The 17,751-nt window shown below is 45.9% G+C and overlaps 1 protein-coding gene across 1 annotated transcript; it reads right to left on the reverse strand.

The window, feature by feature from the left end:
* Positions 1 to 2,800: 2,800 nt before the first annotated feature.
* LOC131137470 (sodium-dependent neutral amino acid transporter SLC6A17-like) lies at positions 2,801 to 17,250 on the reverse strand. Its single transcript, XM_058085474.1, has 14 exons — positions 17,230 to 17,250; positions 15,624 to 15,716; positions 15,283 to 15,546; positions 11,787 to 12,215; positions 10,777 to 10,934; positions 9,578 to 9,704; positions 8,483 to 8,664; positions 7,827 to 7,937; positions 5,848 to 6,089; positions 5,573 to 5,765; positions 4,574 to 4,766; positions 4,338 to 4,497; positions 4,028 to 4,190; positions 2,801 to 3,712 (listed from the first exon to the last, which is right to left on the reverse strand). Exons 4-14 carry the CDS (start codon positions 12,085 to 12,087, stop codon positions 3,350 to 3,352), a joined length of 2,193 nt encoding a protein of 730 aa, XP_057941457.1. The 5' UTR covers positions 12,088 to 12,215; positions 15,283 to 15,546; positions 15,624 to 15,716; positions 17,230 to 17,250; the 3' UTR covers positions 2,801 to 3,349.
* Positions 17,251 to 17,751: the final 501 nt, after the last annotated feature.

The raw sequence follows: 17,751 nt of genomic DNA on the forward strand, positions 1-17,751 counted from the left end.
ATGCTAACGACGGGGTAATTGTTCATAATAAGAAAGGCGCTACTGATAGCATTACAGTCGCTGGTACCATCAGCGACACCAAGCCTGAGCCAGTGCAGCCTTCCTCCTTGGTGAAGACCAACGGTTGACATGATGGATACGTTTGTGCACCTAATTCACGCTGGCTGCCTCAGAGTATTTTTAGCTGGCTGGCTGCTGAAGCTCATTGCTCACACGGACACGTGGCTGCTTTGTTCCGTCTCTACTCTTGCTTCTTCACGTGCTGTTCTTCCAAAGCAGCAATGCACCTTACTCTTCTCCCCATCAGATGCTGCTAACCGGTACATGCTAAAGACAGGATGTCAACCGTCTTTGCTGAGACACTGAAGGGGTAGGATGATAACCATAGCCCAGTTTTTCTATAACCATAGCCTAGAGTTTTTCTATAACCATAGCCCAGTTTTTCTATAACCATAGCCCAGTTTTTCTATAACCATAGCTTAGAGTTTTTCTATAACCATAGCTTAGAGTTTTTCTATAACCATAGCCTAGAGTTTTTCTATAACCATAGCCTAGAGTCTTTCTATAACCATAGCCCAGTTTTTCTATAACCATAGCCTAGAGTTTTTCTATAACCATAGCCCAGTTTTTCTATAACCATAGCCTAGAGTTTTTCTATAACCATAGCCTAGAGTCTTTCTATAACCATAGCCCAGTTTTTCTATAACCATAGCCTAGAGTTTTTCTATAACCATAGCCCAGTTTTTCTATAACCATAGCCTAGAGTTTTTCTATAACCATAGCCCAGTTTTTCTATAACCATAGCCTAGAGTTTTTCTATAACCATAGCCTAGAGTCTTTCTATAACCATAGCCCAGTTTTTCTATAACCATAGCCTAGAGTTTTTCTATAACCATAGCCTAGAGTCTTTCTATAACCATAGCCCAGTTTTTCTATAACCATAGCCTAGAGTTTTTCTATAACCATAGCCCAGTTTTTCTATAACCATAGCCTAGAGTCTTTCTATAACCATAGCCCAGTTTTTCTATAACCATAGCCTAGAGTTTTTCTATAACCATAGCCCAGTTTTTCTATAACCATAGCCCAGTTTTTCTATAACCATAGCCTAGAGTTTTTCTATAACCATAGCCTAGAGTTTTTCTATAACCATAGCCTAGAGTTTTTCTATAACCATAGCCTAGAGTTTTTCTATAACCATAGCCTAGAGTTTTTCTATAACCATAGCCTAGAGTTTTTCTATAACCATAGCCTAGAGTCTTTCTATAACCATAGCCCAGTTTTTCTATAACCATAGCCTAGAGTTTTTCTATAACCATAGCCTAGAGTTTTTCTATAACCATAGCCTAGAGTTTTTCTATAACCATAGCCTAGAGTTTTTCTATAACCATAGCCTAGAGTTTTTCTATAACCATAGCCCAGAGCTTTTCAAGCGGTACCTGCAAGGAACGGTACAGTCTGTTGTTTCAGCATGGTCTGAAACAATATGTGAACAGTACAGCTCACATATCAATCAGTAGAATGAGGATTATTGTTATTATTATTATTATCATTATTTGACTGAGAAACGATGCACACTTTGTGGATTGCTTTCTACGTTAGAGCGCTTATTTCCTTTTAGCTTTGGGGCAGTGACTTTGTGAGGCAGGTAAAGGTGCCATCCGTCCTTGGCTCCAAATGACCTTCTAGGGGTGCTCCCATCCGGGTGATATGCTGCCGATTCTGATACCGATCACCCATGAGTAGCATGGGCTGATGCCGACACCAACAGCATGGATTCACTGTAACATTATAGTGCTACTTCCCAGGGGCGTGATATAGGGCGGAAACGATTCCAAGCGGCCTCCGATAACACTGAATTATTCAAGAATACAAATGTGGACCAAGCGTGATGTGTTTTCATGGGCCGGAATCCTGGCCTGCAGACAAGACCTTAGATCAGCATTAAAAGTGCTCTGGCACCTGAAAAAAAAGTTAGACCCTAACGGATACTTTCCGTTCCGTCGTACGGCCGCCGGAGGTGGAGCTGCACCGCACGGGGCTGGTGTGGCCCGACAGCAGGGATTCCAAGGCTCCACAGGCACCAAACACCGAGACCACCTTGTGTATGTCTACCCACTTTATCTCAAGGAGGCCTGGGGGGGGGGGGCATTGTCTTCTTTACTGGCTAGCAGAGCCCCCTGGTGGCTTCAATTGTGTCTTAGCACTTCAGAACGTTTATGTTAGCACAAGAAATGAACACTAATCCACCAGCAAATCTACACACAGGAAAATACACAGGAGAACTGCATTAGGAACCGTATTTACACACATCAAAATATACATCTTATGTTCAAGGAATCCAAAGGTAGGAATGTTCTAGAATGAAACTAAGCAGCAGTGCAGGAGTGATACGGATGGACAGTAAACATCTCGTCTACTGCTGAGCAAAGAACCCCCCCCCCCCTCCTCCCCATGACATCTATGCCACGTTGCCCCCCCCCCTCCTCCCCATGACATCTATGCCGCGTTGCCCCCCCCCTCCTCCCCATGACATCTATGCCACGTTGCCCCCCCCCTCCTCCCCATGACATCTATGCCACGTTGCCCCCCCCCCCTCCTCCTCCCCATGACATCTATGCCACGTTGCCCCCCCCCTCCTCCCCATGACATCTATGCCACGTTGCCCCCCCCTCCTCCCCATGACATCTATGCCACGTTGCCCCCCCCTCCTCCCCATGACATCTATGCCGCGTTGCCCCCCCCCCTCCTCCTCCCCATGACATCCATGCCGCGTTGCCCCCCCCCCCCTCCTCCCCATGACATCCATGGCGCGTTGCCACGGCGTCCCCTGGGCAGCCAGCTCTATTTTTCCGCAGCGAGGGCCTCAGGAGCCTCGCATTCAGCATAAACACCTTTGGGCATCAAACTGACGTCTCCGTGACGACAAGCGTGAAGCTGATCAAACAAAAGCGGTCAGCTTGATTAAACGATGGATTGAAATGGAAAAGCGAAGAAGCAGAGCTTTTTGTTCCATCTTCAGGCTCAGAGAGGTTCTAACGAGCTGCATCTGTCCCAAAGGTAGCATGTGCTTGTTTAACTCCATCACTCGTCCATCACCTCCTTTTACATAGGTCAGAGGTCAAAGGTCAAATGTGAAGCATTGAAATGTAAACCGGCGGCTAAGTTTGTGCTCTTACATTCCCGACCCAGCTCCTAAACGTGGCTTCTTTGGAATTGGACACACCTGAAGCTCGGCAAAGCTCTCGGCGGACGCCTCGGAGAAAAGTGAAGGTGATACAAAGAAGAGAAGAACATGGAAACACTGGGACACTTTTCCTTTTTCCAAGTGGCCAAAGATGCAAATGCTGCATCATAGCTCGGACTCGGGCGAGCCGATGTTCTGGTAGCCCGTCTTGGTGCCGGTGCCGTAGTTGGTGTTGGTCATCTCCTGGGTGCCGCCGGGCCCCAGGTAGGCACGGTAAGGAGGCATCGGAGAAGGAGCCTCGCCGGGGTTCTTGCTGAGGATGAAGCGCTGCTCGTCCTGCTCCTCCAGGTTGGACATGTCCTTCATCATGCCTTTCCGGTAGGACACGGACAGCTTGTTGGAGCCGTCAGACACCAGGTTGAAGTGGCGGGCCATGAAAATAAGAGGTAAGGGCAACATGGCCACCACGATGAGGGAGTAGGCCATGCCCAAAGCCCAGGGTGGGTAGCTGTGGAAGCGCTCTGAGCCCTAACGAAGGAACAATGATGACAGAATAAACATAAGTAAACATAAATAAGTAATTATAATAATACATTGTTACATGAGTTCTACTATACTATACTATACTATCTTAATGATCTCTTTCCCGCAAGCTGACAGTTGAGTGCAATGTGTGTTCTGCTTCTGAGTGTTTCCATGATGTTGGCCTGCTATGGTGCACCATCTTACCATCTTAGGAACGGGACTTCCAACCGCGCAACCACAGAGGACATACGTAAATCATGGCAAGGATCTGTGGTGCTTTCATGAAACACACAAGCAGGAGGACAGCGAGCCACTGACCTCGGCCTCAACCCAGGCGTTGTACCCCGCGGGGCTGACGGCCATCTCGATGACAGTGGCCATAATAAGCACCACCAGTACAGTCGGTGACACGTACCGCCACATGTAGTAATAGAAAGAGTACGGCCTGAATCCAAGCATGTCCTCCAGGTCCTGCATGAACCTGTGATGATACATGAAGATAGTTCCCATATGGCCACGCACATGTATGTTTCATGCATGAACACAAAGAGACGTGAATCATGAAGAAAGCAACATTTCCACGTTCATGTTGTCTTTACATCAGTAAGCGATTGTTTAGCTGAGCTACCGTTTGGTGCCATAAATCCAGGCCACAGAGATGTTCTCCAGGATGACCACCACGGTGAGTGGCAAACCAGCGGAGTAGTCGTCAAACATGGCGACAAAGTAGTTCCCCGAGCGCTGCACAAACAGCAGACCCAGCAGGAAGGCGATGACGCAACAGACCACTGAGGGACACAAACATGCAGTCAGAACTTTTGTGGACTTCAAGTTCAGTCAGGAATTGAAAGCAAGTCAGCTCACCGCATAGGATCTCTTTGCGGACCTTGAAGGCATCGAGTATCGGTGTGGTGATGCCCGTCATGGTTCCAATCATGCTCCCCAGGCCCAAGTTAATCAGCATGAAGAAGAACATGACAGACCAGAAAGGGCTGGCGGGGAAGTGCGTCATGGCTTCCGTGAAAGCGATGAACGCCAGACCGGTGCCCTGGACCGCCTAGATGAGAGCAGATGAAAAGAGAAGATGCTGAAAGAGATACAGGAGGTCATGAGCAGTTGCAAGTATTATTATTATTATCAGTATTATTGTGATCGGTCATCCACGGGATGTTCATATCTGCTAGCATCAGTGGTGCCACCAGGACTTCTAGGCCCCATGAAAGCTCCCTGTCTGTTGGGGGCCTTAGGAACGCCCCCCCTAAATGGCACCCCTGCATGCATGTACTGATAGCGATGTAAACTGTGAAATATAAAACACGTCTGCTAGCATGTTCCTATGGCTAATGCTAACCCTCGTTTAGGGAGGTATTCCCATGGACGTGGTTCATTTGCTTTTACTTTTAGTTGATTTTAGTTCCGTGTGGTGTGGTTTGTGGACCCTACATGAAATGTAGGACGCCACTGTATGCGGGAATATCCTGAGTTCATCATGAATTCTACGCCACACCCTGGTTTCCTCCCACGCTAGAAATATATGTTCTGTGTACACTAGCCTAGAACTTCAAGAAAATGCAGGACAGTAAACAGAACGTGCAGTCAGGGCCTAAATATTGCTATGTTTTTGCCATGCGCGGATCAGTGAATCAATTAGGCTGATTTGGGCGTATTCCGTATAGTCATGGAGAAAAACATTGGCAGAAAAGACTATCTTTCATGGATTTGATTTCGTAGTAATAACAATATTTTGGCAATGACGGTAAGTGATGGTTTCCATGGCGACGTGAGGTTGTTTGGGTAGATGGTTGAAGTAGAAAATACCGTCGCTGGGAGATATGTTTGTGTTTGGTGAACAAATATGGGCACCTTGTTGAGTTCATCCTCCAGCACACAGGGATCCAGGCCCAGCTGGGCAAAGTTGTCCTCCTTCACCGTCCTGATGACGCCGTACATCTCCGCGTAGTCCTTTGTGCTCAGGTGGGAGAAGTTGATATGAGGAGGGATGAGCTCTTTGCTCAGCACGCTGGTATTCAGATACACGAGGATTTTCTCAGCATTTCTGCATGAGGAGAAGCAGAGTTTTCCTGGAAACAGGAGCTTCTGATCAACTTGCTGACGTGGCATCTACGTGGCATACTCACTCAACAACACACTTCTCGTTCATGATGTTGGCCTTGAAGCCCAGGACGGCAAACACGACCAACGTGGCCAGGATGGAGGTCACAAAGTTGATGATGGAGACCAGAGCGGCGTCGAAGTGGCAGTTGTTGTCTCGCTTGTTGTAACTGGAGAAGGCGATGACGCCGCCAAAGCCCAGACCTAGCGCAAAGAAGACCTGGGTGGCCGCCTCCCTCCACACCTGCGGCTCCAGCATCTTCTCCAGCTTGGGACGAAAAGCAGCGGTGATACATTCTTGGTCCTGGACACCATTTCATTTGACACCATCTTGTGACGCCACGTCAGCGTACCAAGCCATCCAACTCCATGCTCGTATCATTCAAATGTAGCATTTTCTTGGTTCTTCTGACACTGGTTAGGTCCATGCTCCATATTTACTATATTTACCATATTTACTATATTTACTATATTTACTATATTTACTATATTTACCATATTTACTATATTTACTATATTTACTATATTTACTATATTTACCATATTTACTATATTTACTATATTTACTATATTTACCATATTTACCATATTTACTATATTTACCATATTTACTATATTTACTATATTTACTATATTTACTGTATTTACTATATTTACTATATTTACTGTATTTACTATATTTACTATATTTACCATATTTACCATATTTACTATATTTACTATATTTACTATATTTACTATATTTACTATATTTACCATATTTACTATATTTACTATATTTACCATATTTACTATATTTACCATATTTACCGTATTTACTATATTTACTATATTTACCGTATTTACTATATTTACTATATTTACCATATTTACTATATTTACTATATTTACTATATTTACTATATTTACCATATTTACTATATTTACTATATTTACCATATTTACTATATTTACTATATTTACCATATTTACTATATTTACCATATTTACTATATTTACTATATTTACCATATTTACCATATTTACTATATTTACCATATTTACTATATTTACTATATTTACCATATTTACCATATTTACTATATTTACTATATTTACCATATTTACTATATTTACTATATTTACCATATTTACTATATTTACCATATTTACTATATTTACTATATTTACCATATTTACTATATTTACTATATTTACCATATTTACTATATTTACTATATTTACTATATTTACCATATTTACTATATTTACTATATTTACTATATTTACTATATTTACCATATTTACTATATTTACTATATTTACCATATTTACTATATTTACTATATTTACTATATTTACCATATTTACTATATTTACTATATTTACCATATTTACTATATTTACTATATTTACTATATTTACTATATTTACTATATTTACTATAGTACTGTGCAAAAGTCCTAGTTGCTTTAATGACCGTTTTCACAGGAAGTAAGAATACGTGCATTCGGCTTCATTTTTGGAGGTGCTTTACATTGTTGGGCAGATCTTTGAGCTTTAACCTAACTCAATCTTTAACCTGAATGACCATTTGCAAGTGTATTGTCAGTGTACTAATCACAGACCATTTTGGGTTTTTTTATATTTGCACAACCTTATTAATACCGAGTGGCTGCCATGTGTGCATACAGTTAATGTATGCAAAATATGTACATTAAAAATGTCAATAAAAAAACTTCTATTGGTTGTCTGCTGTCCCACGTTTTCATATCATTCTGCACTTTGGCCACTAGAGGGAGACACTATTGCTGAACATGGATGCCGTGAATGTCAGGGCCTTGCCAGAATCAGACAGCCATCACAAAAACCAGATTGAATCCCTTGCTGAGAGAAAGCGTCAACTTAAGTTCCAGATCTATTTGGCATGGCTGGCAACACCATGGCAGCGAGGCCTTCGTTATTGTCGCTGCTCAGGAGGTGAATACATCTCCATCTTCTGGATTTGTCGTTTGTTGTGACTCACCTTGGGGGTGAACATGTGCGCGATGCCATCCACCGCTCCTCTCAACAACAACCCTCTCACCAGGAAGCAGAAGAGCACCAAGTACGGGAAGAGAGAGCTGAAGTACATCACCTACGGGAGACAAAGTCATTGTGCTGCGTTGCCATGGACACGCTTTCCTCACACACACACACACACACACACACACACACACACACACACACACACACAAAGCGACAAGCTCTCACATACACACCCTTTCACTACATTCTGTGTACAGGAAGTGTTGTTGAGGTTGGAAGAAGGAGTCAAACATCCCTGTTGCCTTCAGGTGGCAGGGAATCATCTTGACTATGATTGGCTACCAGAGGTTCCATGCGGTTTTACACCCCTTTTTCTTTCACCTTGTACTTGCTCCCCAATGCTGGTACTTTGTGGGAACCCATAAAGGCAAGATGTGATGACTTTGAGCGCTAATGTGCATCATTGTGCTAGATGGCTAATGCTAGCACAACGCTGGGCTTCAGGGTCATCGTCAATAGCAGCTGGAACTTCAGAGATGTCAAAATGTGAAAAACGGCGGTTAGTTGGGCCTCTCCGCATTAGCCTAACTGAAATATTAATAAGCTAAAATAAGTGATGGATGGATTTATTGTGTTACCATGGCGACTGCGCACCTTCCCAGAGGACTGGATGCCCTTGATGACGGCCAAGCACACCAGGATCCAAGCCACCAGTAAGGAAAGAGTCATCTTCCAGTTCAGTCCGCCAGTGTCATCGATGCTGCTGGTGATGTTGAGGGTCTGACGATACCAAAAGTATGTGGTCGCTGAGCTCTTCTCGCACTCTGGCTCCACGGCTGCAATGACGAAAGCAATGTGGCAGTGACGCAGGATGCCAGTGATGCCAGTGATGCCAGTGATGCCAGTGATGCAGGATGGCAGTGATGCAGGATGGCAGTGATGCAGGATGGCAGTGATGCAGGATGGCAGTGACGCAGGATGCCAGTGATGCCAGTGATACAGGATGGCAGTGATGCAGGATGGCAGTGATGCAGGATGGCAGTGATGCAGGATGGCAGTGATGCAGGATGGCAGTGATGCAGGATGGCAGTGATGCAGGATGGCAGTGATGCAGGATGGCAGTGATGCAGGATGGCAGTGATGCAGGATGGCAGTGATGCAGGATGGCAGTGATGCAGGATGGCAGTGATGGCAGTGATGCAGGATGGCAGTGATGCAGGATGGCAGTGATGCAGGATGGCAGTGATGCAGGATGCATCCCATCCCCGGTCAAGTAACAAAATTGTCACATTTAAGGATTCTCATTTCTTTTCAAGCCACTAAAGAGTAAAGTTGAATAATAATAATAATTGTAATGTATTTTATATAGAAGCATTTTGAATTCATATAGTGTATATTATTTCAAAAAGGAACATAAGTTCATTTGATGGATACCTTGAAATAATGGTGTTTCCTAACTGTCCTTCCATTGCAGCTTTTTTAATGATCATGATCAGCAAAGTGGAGTGAAGTTAATGCTGATGAAAAACGATGTCTGCACCGCAAGCTGTAAGCTGCCATTGTGCATAGTGACAGTCCCACTGCTGGAGGGACGCCTCAATAACAATCCATTTTAATCATTTGATCTATGTCAGAAAAGTGTGCGTGTTCTCAATGTTCCATCATCCTTTTCCAAATGAACCCACAAGGTCTTTTGATTGCCTTTTTCTGTGCATCTTTGCAGTCTTGCAGGTTATTTTTGTGACTTACTGGCTTGGGTTCCATTGATGTGGACGGGACATTCAGCCCAAGGAAGCGGGTACTGGAAAGACTGGAAGAAGTAGAAGATGCTCCATCCGATGATCACATTGTAGTAGAGGCCCACAAAGCCGCACACCTGATTCCAAACGGGAGAAAAACATCAGCGTTAGCCGCATGGCGTGGCACACGCGTCCATGGCGTGGCACACGCGTCTCCTTCTGGAGTCGGGCCAGAGATGCTAACCACACTGCACATGAATTATTGAGCTGTTTGCTCTCGGCGGCAGGGGCAGGGGTCCTGGCTGAGGGGGTATTTATAGCTGCTGGATGCCCCGCCTGCTACATGGGAAGACGCCACACGCATTGCCGCCCCAACCCCAATTGTCTCCCTCCCCTCTTTGTGATGATGACATCTCATGGCAATAAAACTCAACCTGTGGCGGTCAATCATTGTTTCCTGGTGTTTATTTTCCACTTGCCTCACCAGGGTCATGGGTAGGCTGGAGCCTATCCTAGCTGACTTCAGGTGAGTGGCGGAGCATACCCTGTATGTACGGGTTCTTTCTTATGGCCTACTTGTAATTACTTGATAGATGACTTGGCAAAATAGATCATAGTTAATACGTGTGCTGGATTTATTTTCAGCCTCTCAGACTGATTTATTGATATTTACTGATATGACTGCTGAATCACAGATCACTTCTGACATCTAATTATATGAACACGTGTGAAATTCCATGATATCACATACTGGTCATGGGGACATACTCCCATACCGTTGTTATGCTAAAATGTATTTATGAGCGTCACTCTGCTGTCAAATCTATAACCGCATTCTGCTAACTGTTGAACATGAAACTTGATTCAGTAAAAGCATTTTTCTCTGGGACGATCTGCAGACTGCAGCCTCCCCTTTTCCCAAGGCATCCCACTCCTGTCACTAATGCCAATTATTATTATTATTATAAAAGTGCAGCCAGCAGGATGTCACGATGATAGATTAGGTTCTTCTTTTTTGAAACAACAAATAGATTTTTAACCTGCATTTGCTGTACACACGAAGGTCACTGCTCTGTTTAACGTGAAGCTACAGCATCTGATATAATGCCTACAAAGATGATTCACATTGTGGTGGTGCCAGATGTGCCAATAAAGTTGCATTGAAAAGCAATCACCGCTATCCGGTTGACAAGGCCATGCTGTACTCACCATCAGACTAGAGACACCGATGCCCCCCAGCTGGGGGTACACATAGTTCCACACACCGATGCTGCCGCGCCTAATCCTCTGTCCCACCGCCAATTCCAGGAAGAAGAGAGGGATACCGATGAGGAGGAGGAGAATGAAGTAGGGCACCAAGTAAGCACCTAAAACAGAAAGAACAACTGATCTCCATGTTGAACCTATCAGTGAGGAAAGCTTCATGTTCATGAGCAGCGCCACCAAAAGCCAAATGATGTTGACTTCAGGACAAAGGAAGCAAAGACGCTACTCAGCAGTAGTACTCAGCAGTAGTACTCAGCAGTAGTACTCAGCAGTAGTATTAATCATATCTTCCATGTGTGTTCTGATCAAACCTTACTGATACAAAGATGGTATTAATACTGTCAATAAGAAGGTTCTACTGTACGTGTGAAAGCACTGTATGCGTGTGAATGTATACATATATATGTATATATAAATATATATACATATATATACATATGTATACATGGCGTGAAGTGATTTCAAGTGGACCTGTTTGCCCGATGAACATTGCTGCCAGCGTGGTAGGAACATCGATTCTTATCCCTTTTCTCATCCCAACCAAGCTTTGGATTTCCTCGAGTGGATTCTGTTTCCGTATTGGATTGGAAGTCAGAAGACCCTCTGAACTGAGTAAGAAAAGGTCTTCAGGTTGAATCGTTCTTTGAACCAGTTCTTTCTTGAAAGCGCTGCCAGCATCGTTTTTAATGCTCCGAGAAGCTATTTTCCATTCCACACATTGATGTTTATTATTATTATTATGATTATTATTTCAGAGAAAAAATGTTGATCGGGCCATCCCTAGTTCATACTGTTGTATGCTTTCCTTAATTTCACCGATTCTGGTCTTTGATCTGATTTTCATTGCACCATTTGCCAACGCGGATCTGGTTTGGTAGAATGAATGGTAGCCGGTGTCCAAGTGCTACACCGACGTAATGCCGTGCAAGTAAACTGCTGGTCCAGCCACCTACCTCCACCATTCTTCTGGCACAGGTAGGGGAACCTCCAGACGTTGCCCAGGCCCACAGAGAAGCCCACCTGTGCCAGAATGTACTCCAATTTATTGTTCCAAGCTGGCCGTCCGTCCTCTGCATCAGGGTCAGGGGACGGTAGCAGCGCCCTCCCCGGGGCAGTGGAGCCAGGACTGAGTCCCATGCTCATCTGACTGCTCTTATAGTCCATCGGGTGCTCCAGAGACAGCAGGTCGGCCACAGACTCGGTGACCGGCTCGCTGCTGTGCTCCAGCTGGGTCACCCTAGTATTATTTGGCATAGCTGCAAAACAGGAGCGTCCCTCCAAGGGGTGGAGGTGTGGTGACGAGAGGAGTCTTTTGAGGTGTTCAATGGAGATCTGGAGATCAAGAGGAAGTGGGACGGTGCCAGGGAATGGGAGTTGTCCTTCTGCAAAATGAAATGTTTGTTGAGAGTCAGAAAATATACAGGAACTTTTTTCCATCCACTAATCATTGCCTTGACTATTCATTTTGAACTTTTCTTTCTTTTTTTACAGGCCGACTCTGTAGAACTCTATGACAGAGTTCCAATACAAAAACCACCGCTGAACAAAAAGAAGATCAAGCCTTGTCTCCATTTTGCCAGAAAACATTTGCATGATGCCCAAAGGCCTTTGGTGAAAATACTGGTCAACTTTTTGGAAGGTGCGTGTCCCATTACATCCGGCGTGACACCATCCATCCTTTTTCTATGCCGCTTATCCCCACTAGGGTTGTGGGAATGCAGTCTTGGGGGAGAGGCGGGGTCCACCCTGGACTGGTGGCCAGCCAATCCCAGGGCACATATAGACAAACAACCATTCACACTCACATTCATACCTATGGACAATTTGGAGTGGCCAATGAAGCTAACATGTTTTTGGAATGGGGGGGAAGGCGGAGTACCCGAAGAAAAGCCCCGCATGCACGGGGAGAACACTAATTCTATTTTTATTGCAGGAAAAGGTAGTTGTGAACCCACGACCCAGAAGCGTGGGGCTTAAACATTACATGAACAGATGAGCCAATAAGCCAGCTGAACATCACGATCACAAGGAGTAATGCTGGCAACACATGGAGTCCGGGCACTTAGTTGCAGAGAGTCTTGCTATAGCAGCGTGCCAAACTCAATGGAAGCCCGAGGTTTGGATCTGACACGGCCTCTTCAGTGGATGAACCGATGGTTCTGACTGCCATCACAGTTGCTTGTCTAGTCACTGTGACTTGTCTGAACCTTGCTGGCAGCCAACCCGGTGGTCTCCAAGCCCACCCAGCACTTTACTCACATTCCTCAACAGTGGCGATGAAGCCCTGCAGACGGAGCAGCGCCTATCTGTACACAACATGGCGGCATTAACAAGCACACGGAGTCTGACGTCCTCTCCACTCCATGACAGACATCCACCAAGGATGCCTATCTGTACACAACATGGCGGCATTAACAAGCACACGGAGTCTGACGTCCTCTCCACTCCATGACAGACATCCACTAAAGATGCCTATCTGTACACAACATGGCGGCATTAACAAGCACACGGAACTGAGTCTGACGTCCTCTCCACTCCATGACAGACATCCACTAAGGATGCCCATCAATAGCGGAGGCACTGCCAACTCTGAGTAGCAAGGAATTGCTTGACACCTTTGACCAACATGTCCGACCACCCCGGGATGCATGTGTGTTCTTGAACTACTCCTGTTGTCTGCAGCGTTAAACCTGCTGCACAGGTCCACTGCCCCCCCCCCCCCCCACACACACACACACACACAAATACAGGGCCTCTTTTTTTAGTCTGGTTGCTAAGCGATGGCTCATCCTGCAAAACTGAGATGCCATGCCTTGCACATGGGGGCCGCTTGTTTCTCGTCTGGCCATCTCCAACGTGGCATCCACCGAGGGATGGCTGCAAATCACTTCCACTGCGGCAGAGATGGAGGACATTGTTGTGGCATCTGTTGTGATGGCAGTCACCACACACAAAAGGCCGACTGACACATCTCCTTGGGTTACATTTGGAGGGATGGTCCTCAAATAAGATCATAATCGTTGGTAATGTATTGATTAGAAGATCTGAAATAAAAACACTTGAAGCTATTATGGGATGGGCTTGCTGTGTTGCCACCAAGTGTGACAAGTTGACAAGATGATTGAAAAGTGAGGAACAAGGAAAAGCGCCTCGTTGTTCAGTAGAGTTTGTGTTGCAGCTGCTTCAAGATTCATGTTCCCACGTTGATGGTCAGATCCATCCTTTGCCACTTTCCCAGTCTTGCCACTGACTGGAGACCAGTCCAGTTGCAGGCTATTTTTGGAATTCATTTAGCTGGGATAGACTACACCCCGTCACCTTGAAGAGGATAAGTGCTATGGAATATGGATTGATGGACAAAACAAGGAAAGACGCACAACAGCTCTTGAGCTCCACAATGGTGAAATCAAAAGACAAATATCAAATGAAATATCTTTCCAGATGTTGTTCTAGTCGTGACAAACATATCAAAGTCAAAGTCAAACATAAAGCTCGGTACTTTGGATTGTAACAGGGTCCAAGTGGTTAGCATTCCAAAAACATGCTAGCTTGATTGGCCACTCCAAATTGTCCATAGGTATGAATGTGAGTGTGAATGGTTGTTTGTCTATATGTGCCCTGGGATTGGCTGGCCACCAGTCCAGGGTGGACCCCGCCTCTTGCCCAGGACAGCTGGGATAGGCTCCAGCATACCCCCACCCTCACGAGGATAAGCGGCATAGAAAAGAGTGGTAGATGTTTCCACCCAAGCATTGATATGCTACATTGAAACAAAGCATTTACTGTGTAAGCCTCGTTGGCTACCAGTTAGACCTAACTCAGATATAAGATATCTAGTATAGGATACTATAGTATAACTTTTACTGAGTCACCAGTCAACAGTCATCTCTCAGCATCATGAACCCATAATGCATTGCTTAGTGGAAGGATGGCTGGCCTGTACCTTTGAAGGCCACCGAATACTTGCATCATTTCACCATTTTGGATGGAGTAAACTTCAAACGTTAGATGAGATGATGGCAACATCTGTATTGAAGGATCCCTAAAACCGTTTCAGAGAAGACATGAATGTGGAATCTGAGCGTTCAACGGCCGCTGTCGGACATACGTTGTCCCCCTTTTCTACGGGGATCTGAACAACACACTCAGTCAGGTGAAACAAAGGCTCACACCCCACGGTGCTGTCCAGATGGATATGCCCTCTGCTGGCTCGTCAAGGTCAAATGACTAAAGAAAAGGCCTGCAGGATGTTAGCTGCACGGTGCCCACCATGCCCATGAGAGACAGCTGTGGATTCACCTGCTGATGCTTGGTGATGCTCGCCAGGTGATAAGGTGGAAAATGGCGCTTAGAAGATGTACGGCCAATGGGGGGGGGGGGGGGGGGGGCGATAAGAAACCAATTTGTTGATAATGAAAACGAGACGAAAATGGAGAATGCAGCTCTTACCTTCTACAGAGTACAGGCAGCGTTAGGACGCAGTCGCGACGGCCAGGTTGTTCATCGAGGCGCTGCTGCGTCCGTGGGCAACATCAACATCCCTGCGCGCTAACAGGAGCCAGCGAGGCGGCAGTTGGCGCTCACACGACGTGCGTGGCGCGGCGAGTCTGAAGCAGGAGCGCCTGGCGGTTCTTCGAAGATGGCATTGACTCCGCACCGGTCCGGCCCGCAGTGTGGATGATGTCCGCGTGATGGTGCAAATCCCGATGCTTACTGGAGAAGAAGCAAGTCTTACTATGGCAAGTCACGACGATGCGTGACGCAGGTTTGACTCATCGGCTCCTGCTCACGTCAGCTGATGACGGCGAGAACGAAGACAAGAGACTCGGCTGGGGAAACGTTGCCAAAGGGCTGCGGTGTTGGGGGTGTCGGCTCCGATAACCCTGATGAGAAAAGAACACCAACCTACACACTGCGTCCACGTTGGACACAGGTACCCACGGTCACTGGAACAAAGTAGTACTGGCTGTTTTGGAGTAGAACTCGCCAGTAAAGTATTGGCTTCATTTGCATATAATATGCATATGACGTGGGAACGGAAGCCAAAGCAAAAACAACGTAAGTACATCTGGAAGTACACGTCAACTTGATTTATGGTTGCTTCATTTAAAACCGATCATCACTTCCTCCAAATCAGATCATGTCCTGTTTCATCTCATCCAGCACCTCATAGCTTGTCTGGGCTGGAACTATGGTGGCTGGAGTTTCCTCCATCACACCCGGTCTTTAGTGACCATGGTTTCCTCCATCACACCCGGTCTTTAGTGACCATGGTGACTATAGTTTCCTCCATCACACCCGGTCTTTAGTGACCATGGTTTCCTCCATCACACCCGGTCTTTAGTGACCATGGTGACTATAGTTTCCTCCATCACACCCGGTCTTTAGTGACCATGGTTTCCTCCATCACACCCGTTCTTTAGTGACCATGGTTTCCTCCATCACACCCCGTTCTTTAGTGACCATGGTGACTATAGTTTCCTCCATCACACCCGGTCTTTAGTGACCATGGTGACTATAGTTTCCTCCATCACACCCGTTCTTTAGTGACCATGGTTTCCTCCATCACACCCGTTCTTTAGTGACCATGGTTTCCTCCATCACACCCGTTCTTTAGTGACCATGGTTTCCTCCATCACACCCGTTCTTTAGTGACCATGGTGAATATAGTTTCCTCCATCACACCCGTTCTTTAGTGACCATGGTTTCCTCCATCACACCCGTTCTTTAGTGACCATGGTTTCCTCCATCACACCCGTTCTTTAGTGACCATGGTTTCCTCCATCACACCCGTTCTTTAGTGACCATGGTTTCCTCCATCACACCCGTTCTTTAGTGACCATGGTGAATATAGTTTCCTCCATCACACCCGTTCTTTAGTGACCATGGTTTTCTCCATCACACCCGTTCTTTAGTGACCATGGTTTCCTCCATCACACCCGTTCTTTAGTGACCATGGTTTCCTCCATCACACCCGTTCTTTAGTGACCATGGTTTCCTCCATCACACCCGGTCTTTAGTGACCATGGTTTCCTCCATCACACCCGGTCTTTAGTGACCATGGTTTCCTCCATCACACCCGTTCTTTAGTGACCATGGTTTCCTCCATCACACCCGTTCTTTAGTGACCATGGTTTCCTCCATCACACGTCGCAACCAGAAGAGTCAAACTGAGGCTGTCAGAAGGAGTTCACGCGTTACGTTCTGCAATGATGAAATATATGATTGATATTTATATATTTCTATCTACATATATATGATATGATGGCATCCGTTCCCATGACAACCCTACTCATGTCTTTATTTACATTCAACTTGACACTTGTCTTTCACACCACACCAACACACGTTGCTGTGTCCACCTACTGTCTCCTTCAATCCACTCATGTGACTCACTTTCCCGGGCCGCTGCTGGGATCGGTTTCCATGGCAACCACAGATCATATGATGGTTATTCACCCAGCGGGAGTTCTTTTCTCAATGCGGCCGGGTGGCTTAGTGGAACACAACATCCCCGCTGGTCAATGCTGGCGTCACGCCTCTTTGACACGTGACCTGGGGATGGAAATGGGACAACCTTGAAAAATCATTTGACTGCTCAATCAGGGTTCAGTCTGAGTCCCTTCATGTAGCTAGGTGGAGGCAACACAGTCAGAAGGTCGGGAAGACCCGGGTTCGATTCTCCACTTGGGCATCTCTGGGTAGAGTTTGAAGAAGGAAGTGTTTTTTAGTTGAAGGAGGTTGAAGAGAACAAGGTGACAAAATGAAGCGGCCGCCGTGTAGCCCCGAATAAAAACATGTTTGTTTTTGTTATCGGTTTACTTGCAGCCTGGGTGTCCAACTCCTGCCATGAGGGCAAGTGATTGGAATGATGACCCCCCCCCCCCCCCCCCCCCCCCAAGGCCATCACCTGCTGGA

This window comes from Doryrhamphus excisus, chromosome 10, assembly GCF_030265055.1.
Source record: "Doryrhamphus excisus isolate RoL2022-K1 chromosome 10, RoL_Dexc_1.0, whole genome shotgun sequence".
NCBI classification, from domain to species: Eukaryota; Metazoa; Chordata; class Actinopteri; order Syngnathiformes; family Syngnathidae; genus Doryrhamphus; species Doryrhamphus excisus.